Here is an 8,900-nt window from a genome sequence, read left to right on the forward strand (position 1 = left end):
TGTGTACCAGAAACACTGAAGTATGACTTTGTCCTGGAACCCCGTTCAGGTCAGAGTCCATCACAATGCTACAGTAAGATAGGTTTGCGCTGCTCTGCAATGTCCTGGTGAACATAGAGGAACCAGATCTGCTCTGCATTCTTCTGGTGACCATGGGGAACGCTCTCCTCTTCTACAGTGCCAAGTGTGTGGTGAACACAGCGCTACAGTGCTTTAAGTTTTACTGGATCCCATTCATCCATTCCCACACTCGCCTATGAGCTGCCACACAAGGCCCAGACAAGGCCATCAAGGGCTACTTGGGGCTCGGTGCCTTGCCCAAGGACACTTTGACAAGCAGACAAGAGAAGCCAGGAATTGAACCACAAACCCTCAGATCAGAGGGACATCTGATCTACCAACTGAGACAAAGCCTCCCTAGATGTAGAGCTGATCATTCCAAGGTTTTCATGTTGAAATGTGTGTACAAATTGCTCCTGAATCAAACTCATTGTTCAAAACCTGAAGATTTAATGCAGTCTCCTGAGCTCACAACAGCATCGTGAACATACACACAAAAAGAAGTTTCTGTCAACAAACATTTATTCAAGCTAGTGTACATGGAAACATGGACATGTACATACAAATCACTGGATCATTTGTTTCCAGGAGTCTGACGGCTAAATGTCCTATCAAAGTGAAGTTATTCATAGAATAAGTTCTACTCGTGACGTGCAATATTATCAAAGTGCTCAGACAAAACATGCTTCCAGCCTGCATGGGGGCGGCGGTGAAACTGTGGAGGCGGCAGGGTGGACCACCGTGAGGCCTCAATCACTGCTGAAAGAACATTTCTTTAACCTTTACTTAGACAAACATGAACCCCTTCGAGATGTTGAATGGTGGTGGTGAGTTCCACTTTGATTCAGGGACCATGAAAAGCCAACACCTAGATTCACTCGCAAGTTCATGAATAACAGTTGGGAATATTTTCCCAAATGGAAACAAAACGTATCTGCATTGTCATCCTTATTTTCAAGATAATGTTAAAAGTGGAGCTACGGTGGCTGATGGCTGATGGGTGAGTTAAAGATTCATCGCCAGTTCCTTAGAAAAGCCATTCATTGGTTTGGGGGCGGGGGGACCAGCCTTTCGAGGACAGGCGCTGCCCGACATTTTATTGCTTCTACAAAGCAAAGATAAGAGGTTGAAATGTTCACTTTCTCCTTTTGTTGACATAATGTGTCAAAATATATTTCCAACCAGGAGAGGAGGCACGAGGCTGCATGGTCCAGAATGAAGGAACAGAAGGAGAAAAGGCTGGGGAGCTAAAAAACAAGGATTATATCAATAGCGCGACAGAAATGTCACTCAGAACACGTCCCGCCGAGTAACGACCGAAAATAAATAGGGTGGACCGGAGAAAGCTGGGTCAGGGGTCATCAGTGAGGGCTCAGTGCAAACAAGTGTAAACACAATCCTAAGTCAGGGACTCCTGGTCTGGTCGTCACTTCTCCCTGAGGAGGTACAGGAGGCTGGCCTTCAGGTAAAGTCCAAAGGCACACAGAGAAGACAGCAGCCAGTGGGAGCGGAAGCTGGGATCTGTGTTCACCACACACTTGGTCACATCCATCTGAGGAGACACACAAACACACAACCGTTACAACTCGAACCGACGCGTCTGCGCGACAAACAACGGCGCGTCTTCTGAATACAAACAAAGCTCCTTGTCTGGAGCTCGTCTTCCTATTGGACAACGTCAGACTTCTTCGTCACTCGGTGACCAAACCAACAATGCTCGTTTGATGTTGCAGCTGTGAGGAGGCGCAGCAAGTCCATGGAATATACCCTAGGTACCTAAAATACACACAAATACAGCAAAGACGACCAAAGTTGTAAGAAGATGACCTTCAGACCAAAGCCCTTAAGAAATTTCAGAATGCTGTCAGATCCACGGATCCGAATCCCATTTCTGGCACCAAATGTGGCAGCCATTGTCTCCTCCTGCCGCGCATTGTTTGTGTTTGACGTCTCATTCTCCACTCAGGAGACCATCTGATAGTGTGCAGAATACTGATCGCAACCTCGGGCTGAATCGGATCATCTTTTCAGCCCGTTTCTCCAAGCTCCGACCGCAGGACTCTGCTGTAACGACACTTCCGGCATCCATCCCGAGAGCTGCAAACCTACCACGGAGAGCAAAACACCTCCCCTTCTTCAGAGCTTCCCTTAGCTTTCTGCAGGATCCTCTGCCATGATCCGTCAGTGTGAGGTTCTTCCAGGCAGATGGGCAGCAAGAAGGCCCCTCTGAGTCGGTTATACAACCACTTTGTCACACTCCACTTATCCTCTCCGTAGACACCATTTGGATGCGGAGCCTGGGTCCACCGGAGAGGTTTCCCCGGCTGTGCTCCCTCTCCAGAGGAGCAGAACCTGCTGGACGTTCTCATCTTTATCCAGCTGAAAGTGTCTCCCCCCCGGGACCGAACAGAAAGTCATAATGAACCATTAATGTCCTCCTAAACCCACGGATGACGACGGAATGTCCGACACGGTCCGGTGACTCATCGGCCTCGGACCTTGTGTGTTGGCGTTACCATGGCAACGTCACATACTACCACAGCTCTGCGACTGGTGTAGCCATTCCACGTCGTTCTCTCTGCACGGTGAAGAACAACAGAACACCAGAACTGACACGGCAGAGGTTTGGCCTTTGGACGGCTGCGAGGAGCTGGACTCGGACTTTGGAACGCCATCCTGTTTGCCGCGGCCTCACAAACAGCAGCAGCTTTCATGGCAGCTCCGGCCAGAGAGGGTCTCCGGAGAGGGTCTCCGGAGAGGGTCTCCGGAGAGGGTATTCTTAATGGATCTTTCACAGAGGGTCTTCATAGAGGGTCTCTAGAGTGGGTCTCCACGGAAGGCTCTATGTACACACCGTCACCGTGGCAACAAGAGCCGCAAACAATTAGAAAACAAATCAAATCTGAGCACAAAAGAAGTATCTTCTAGCTCAAGGCTGGTCTATTGTTATTTTGCTTCCATGTTGACAGTCTTATTCCGACTTTGTAGGTGTGTGTGTGTGTGTGTGTTCAGCTCGCAGCTGTGACTTCTACACACATGGCCTCAGACATGAAGACATTCTTCGATGAGTAGTGTTTGATGACGAATGAAATGACACCTCCATATGAGGATAAACACACACACACACACACACACACACACACACACACACACACACACACACACACACACACACACACACACACACACACACACACACACTTGGCTGCAGCGAAGCAGCTGTGACCAAGTAGGACACACCTGGAGCAGATCTTACCCAGCCTCCTCTCCTCTTCAGCCAGGAGGCCAGACTCTTGCGGACAAACTCCCCCATGCAGTCCACGATGGTATGGACCATCGCCGGGTGTCCGTGCCGCACGCAGTCGACCGCCAAGGCGCCCGCCACCGCGTACAGAGAGACCACCTTGCCCCACGTCACACCTGCCAGGGGACAAAGAGAGCCTCCGTGGGTCTCGGGTTCGATGCGTGAGGTCCACGATCAGGTTCTTCCCAGGAGCTCCTGAGGGGTAGGAGGACGTAGAACGTTTCCGCAGAGGCTGGAGGCACAGCTCTTGGCGGGCCCGAGGCTCCACCAGTGAGAAGATCGCCTGTCTGACCTCAGGCTACAAGAGGTCTCTAAAAGTCCAATACATAAACTCAGGCCAAACAGCATCAGTCTGAGGACCCCGTCTTCTTGTCCTTCTCACTTCTCTGAAGCAGACGAGGAGCCTCGGAGAAGGACCTTCACAGCGTTGGCGAGTTACGATGAAGAAAAGGGAAGGTCTTCTCAATCCAAGTGACGCGAAGCAGATATCAGAAGAACAGATCAGGGCTTGCAGATGTGTCTTCAAGTCCCTGTTGAGATTCCTAAAGCTAGGTTGTCTCTGACTCCTCGTGAAGGCCGGGTTCTCTAGAAATGTGGAATGCCATGTTTTGGGCCCTGGTCGCTCCCACCCAAGATCTCAGATGGAGACCACATATGCATTGAGCAGAAGGACATGTGGAACATTCAGGAGTTCTAGAACCTGATGCAATCTTTACGAGAACCTACAACTGACAAATCAGTACATTTGCTAGATGTTCCACAGAAGAAGATGAGAACAGAAGATGAGAACAGAGAAGATGATGCTACTGCACTGTAAGTACTTCATTCAGAGGAGGTTGTACTTCATTGTAACCCCCTTGTCTGGTGGCCGGCATCAGGACAGGACATCCGGGGCAGAGTTCCTCCACATGAGATAACCCTGTGGTCCTAATCTTCTGCTTCTCAGAACTTCCTCCTCAGTTGTGAAGAATGGTTGAACCACCCAGGCCTCTTCTCACCAGAGGCCAAGAACCATCTGGAGATTCAGGCCCGGTCATCAGCAGATACTGCACATGGGACTAAACCCGTGAAGGACCTGGGTTTGAAGGATCTGGTTGGGTTCGGGTCTGCCAGTGACCCTGTTTCCTCTGTGAACTCAGTGAAGTGAACTGGATCGTTGGATTCACAGAGGAGACAGTCAGAGGTTGGTGCTGAGCCCCTGTGTGTGTGTGTGGTTGTGTGTGTGTGTGTGTGTGTGTGGGAACATGTTCTCCTAATATGGACTGAGTGTTCCAACCGCGGTTCCTCTCCAGTAATCAGACAAAGAGGTGGATCTGGATGGAATGCTGAGCAGATTCTAAGGGCTTCATTTCATGGAGAACGTGGAGAACTTCTCTGCTTCGTAAAACGGACCAAGGTTTTATCTCCACTGCATTTATATCTGAGGCTCTGCAGATGGATTCTTCTTCTTTGTCTTCATCTTTCAGCTTTTCCCTTCAGGGCTCACCACAGCAAATCAACTTTCTCCATCTAAGCCTATTCTCTGGATCCTCCTCTCTCACACAAACTACCTTCATATCCTCTCTCACTAAGTCCATAAATCTTCTCTTTGGTCTTCCTGCAGACCTCTTGCCTGGCAGCTCCAATTCCAGCATCCGTCTACCAATATATTCTCTATCCCTCCTCTGTCCATGACCCAACCATCTCAGTCTGGCTTCTCTGACCTTCTCTCCAAAACATCTAACATGTGCTGTTCCTCTGATGGACTCATTCCTGATCCACTCCATCCTGGTCACTCCCAAAGAGAACCTCAACATCTTCATCTCTGCAACCTCTAGTTCTGCCTGCTGTCTTTTGATCATTATAACAGTTTCTAGTCCAAACATCATCTCTGGTCTCAACACTGTCTTGTACACCTTTCCTTTCATTCTGGCTGAAAGTCTTCTTCTACTAATTTGTGCTGCTTTATAGTCTACAATAGTCCCCCTCTTCTACCCTTGCCTCTCTTTCATTTTCCACATTCATCAGCTCTTCAAAGTACTCTTTCCATCTTCCCATCACTCTTCTAGCATCTGTCAATACATTTCCCTCTCTGTCCTAAATCACCCGGACCTGTTGTACATCCTTTCCATCTTTATCTCTCTGTTTCGCCAACCTGTATAGATCATTCTCACCCTCCTTACTATCCAACCGAGCATACAAGTCATCATACGCCCTTTGTCTTTCCTTTGCTACCTCTATCTATCTACCTCTATCCTTACGTTGTATCTCCCTGAACTCCTGTCTGTTCTCTTCAGTCCTCTCAGTATCCCACTTCTTCTTTGCTGACCGCTTTCTCTGCTGCACTTCCTCATTCCAGCACCAAGTCTCCTTATCTCCTTTCCTCCGTCTAGCAGCTTTGTGTATTTTTGAATCCTGGACGGAGGTTGAGGAGAACCCAACAGGGAGTGGGTTCCTGCGTGTCAGGGTCCTCCTTCCGTACGGTGGAACTCACCTGTGGAGAAGATGTCCGCAGCCACGGCCAGGAAGGCGTCGGACACCACGCTCTCCGACGCCACCGTGATGTTGAGCTGTCGGGCCACGTTGCGGTAGATGTTCGGGCGAAGGTACTCCAACTCATCACCTGAACAGAGACACAGAGGCTCAAAGTTAGTATCCTCGGAGATCCCCGGGTTCTTCTGCTGAAACCCAACGTTTAATAAAAAACCAAACGCTCTTCCTCTACTTTCTACTCCGGCTGTTTCCAGAGCTGTCCAAAGCTTCGGCCCACGAGGGGACGCGGCCGTTGGCAGGCGACCTTCTCTGAGGGACCAAGCCAACTGGTCTCAGTCCAGCAGCTGCTTCAGACCCTGATGGGTCTTGAGAGTAATGTGTCCACTTCCTTCAGGTCCCGTCAGAAAGAGGTGGCCTTCTTGGTGTCGGAGGTCCCCTCTGCTCCGCAGTTTCTGTCATATGAAATCCTGCGGAGAACCGAGAACCAGCCGGTCCGAATCCTGAACCCGGAGGGAGGAACTCCCTGCGGCACTGTGACAATCGTGTTTGGCAAACACACCTTCTTGTATTCACAAAGAGAAGAAACATAAGCGGTTCCATTCAATGCCCGGTGGCATCAAGATCTTTTCCTTCAAAGCACACGCTGGAGCGCGGTTCCACCTCGACCTCCACACACGATTCAGCAGAACAAACAGAAGGTTGACAAAGACACGTCCAGCCGGAGGCGTGAAGCTTCCGGGGAACGACGAGCCGAACTGAAGGTCTAAGACCCGCTGCTTTTCCTCGGTGTGATGGGAAACACGGAGGTCAAAGGATCTCCATTGTTCTGCATGTTGGAGAAAGCTTTCCAGCTGGATCTCCACGGAGGTCGGAAAGAGAAAAACCGGCGTCGACCGAAGTCTCACCGTGAGAGCCGAAGCCTTCCAGCTCCTCCGTCTCTAGCTTCACCTTCAGACTATTTATGATCAACAAACTTGTGAGTCCAATCAGCGGTGGAGGTCCAGAACCTCCCCACCGTCACCAGCAGGTCTGCCGGCTCCCCGAACCCCAGCATACGCCGTTCCTCCTCCGTCTCCACTTATACTTCGTATTTCTGCAGCAGCTCAATCAGACAGCAGATACGGCTCGGCGCCACCTCCTCCCTGCAGAAGGGACAGGATCCGGCAGGTTGCTCCTCACACCTTCTCCAGACCGGGGGCCGCCGTCCAGACGGAAGGTTGGGTTTGTGAAGACCGAGGCCGGCAACCCGGCGTCGTGGTATCTCCGGGGTCCTTCGGGGGAACGTTCGGGGCCGACTCGCTGTCACACCACACAGGTGATCCCGTTGCCCTCAGGCCAACACAGAAGGTCCAAGAAGGTTCCAGAACCCTAGAGAGATCGGTCCGTTCACCTGAGCCACGCCCCTTTCGTGTCAGTTCCACGCCCCCTGCCCCCCTACCCCCCTGCCCCCTACCCCCTGCCCCCCTGCTCCCTGCCCCCTGCCTCAGGTCCTCCGGGATCCGGACCCTCTGGAACTGAAAGGCGCGTCAAAACTCTACTTTACCGCTCCACGACGCTCCTCCTCGCCCCGACCCGGTCCTCCAGGACGCGGAGACTCACCGAGCCACAGGAGGACCGCCGACACCTCCCCCAGCGCCCCGGGCTCGGGTTTGGCCCAGCCCAGCCCGGCGCGGTGCAGCCGGGCGTGCACGTAGTCCCGGCACAGCGCCTTGGCCTGCGCCGCCAGCTCCTTGTCGGTGGGCGAGCGGTCGAACACGGAGGAGCGGCGCAGCATCTCCATGGCCGGCGCATGCGCGTCCACGAGCCTGTCCCGGGGAACACAACACGCACGCGGGTCACTGTGTGCGCGCACGGTCGGACCCTGGACGCCGGGGCCGCTGCAGGAGATCGACGAGTAAAACTCACCGGGAAACGAAGGGGCGCAGAGCACAGGAGCGCCGGAAGAACCAGGAGGAACCAGGAGGAACCAGGAGGAACCTGAGGAAGCAGGAGGAACCTGAGGAAGCAGGAGGAGCGCAGCTCGTCTGAGGAGACGCCAGTCCTTCTAAGGCTCTGCTGGTGGAGCCAAGGGCGGAGATAGAGACACGCGCGCGCACGCTCCGCCCTCAGCGCGCTCTCTCTCTCTCTCTCTGTCACACACACACACACACACACACACACACACACACACACACACACACACACACACACACACTATCCTGTCAAATCTCACATGAACTGCTTGGCTTCTCTCCAGCCTGACGCCCACAGGCGGCTTTTCGAAGGAACCCGTTCTTCTCGGTTCCCCTGGGCTCCTCCTGGTCCAACCCCTGACCTCCAGATCTCAGATGTTGAGTTTCTTCTGGATTCGGGCTTCTGAGATGTTCTGCGTAGACGAGCCGATGGTTCCGCGGGGTCTGGTGGCGGTCAGATGGTCCGGTGTCGACAAGAGGACCGCGGAGCTGCAGGAGACACCTGACCTGCTCAGAGCCTCACATTCATGCAGACATGGCGAGAAGCCGCATCGGCGGTTTCTGAGCGTGGATATTCTAGAAGAACCTTCTGGACTGAGGCTATTCGTCCGCGTTCGGAGAAGAGACCCGGATGTGCGTTCGTCTCGGCTCCGTGATTCGTGTCCCGGAGCAGATGTGGAGGTCGGACGCTGCGACTCCGGGTTCCACTTCCTGATGTTTGAAGGTTCTGCCCCACCCTGGCTGACGGTGTCAAGGCTTGCCTGAGGAATGCCCGCTGATCTGCCAAACCCAGGACCTCGCCCGGAAACATCTGTGAACTTTCCATCGGTCGATAATCCAGCAGGTCCTGTTGGACGACATCTCCCGCTCCTTGACGCAGATCTCCTGCGGGCCTCGACCTCCACGGGTCCTTGAAAGAGCCTGAAACTTCTCACGTGGCTCAAGGCTCGAGAAGACAATAACAGCAGATACTTTCTTCTGCTTTAGAAGAAAAAAACATACTGGATGTGTTTTGCTCCATGAGGAGATCATCAAGGTCCTGCTCCAGACTGACACATCTGGAGGTCGGGTTCATCTGAGGAGACCTCAGAAGACTCCACGGCCCCTTTTCC

The 8,900-nt window shown here is 52.7% G+C and overlaps 1 protein-coding gene across 3 annotated transcripts; it reads right to left on the reverse strand.

The window, feature by feature from the left end:
* Nucleotides 1-508: 508 nt before the first annotated feature.
* On the reverse strand, nucleotides 509-8,486 carry boka (BCL2 family apoptosis regulator BOK a). 3 transcript variants are annotated; one of them, XM_086171463.1, is made up of 6 exons: nucleotides 8,049-8,484; nucleotides 7,742-7,813; nucleotides 7,436-7,641; nucleotides 5,838-5,966; nucleotides 3,301-3,480; nucleotides 509-1,612 (listed from the first exon to the last, which is right to left on the reverse strand). In XM_086171463.1, coding segments are annotated over exons 1-6 (780 nt in total). In that variant the 5' UTR covers nucleotides 8,051-8,484; the 3' UTR covers nucleotides 509-1,421. The 3 variants fall into 3 exon arrangements, with proteins under 3 accessions (XP_086027589.1, XP_086027667.1, XP_086027741.1); XM_086171541.1 differs by having other exon boundaries at nucleotides 511-1,612; nucleotides 3,317-3,480; nucleotides 8,049-8,478; XM_086171615.1 differs by lacking the exon at nucleotides 3,301-3,480 and having other exon boundaries at nucleotides 511-1,612; nucleotides 8,049-8,486.
* Between the last annotated feature and the right edge of the window lie 414 nt (nucleotides 8,487-8,900).

This window comes from Fistularia commersonii, chromosome 1 (assembly GCF_037954325.1).
Source record: "Fistularia commersonii isolate RoL2024-O1a breed Wild chromosome 1, RoL_Fcom_v1.0, whole genome shotgun sequence".
NCBI lineage: Eukaryota > Metazoa > Chordata > Actinopteri > Syngnathiformes > Fistulariidae > Fistularia > Fistularia commersonii.

Coding starts and splice junctions, on each gene's coding strand:
- boka (XM_086171463.1), bottom strand. Junction 7,642..7,741: donor CTGCGCCCCTTCGTTTCCCG/GTGAGTTTTACT, acceptor TCCCCGGGACAG/GCTCGTGGACGCGCATGCGC. Junction 3,481..5,837: donor TGCGGACATCTTCTCCACAG/GTGAGTTCCACC, acceptor GTCCCCTGGCAG/GTGTGACGTGGGGCAAGGTG.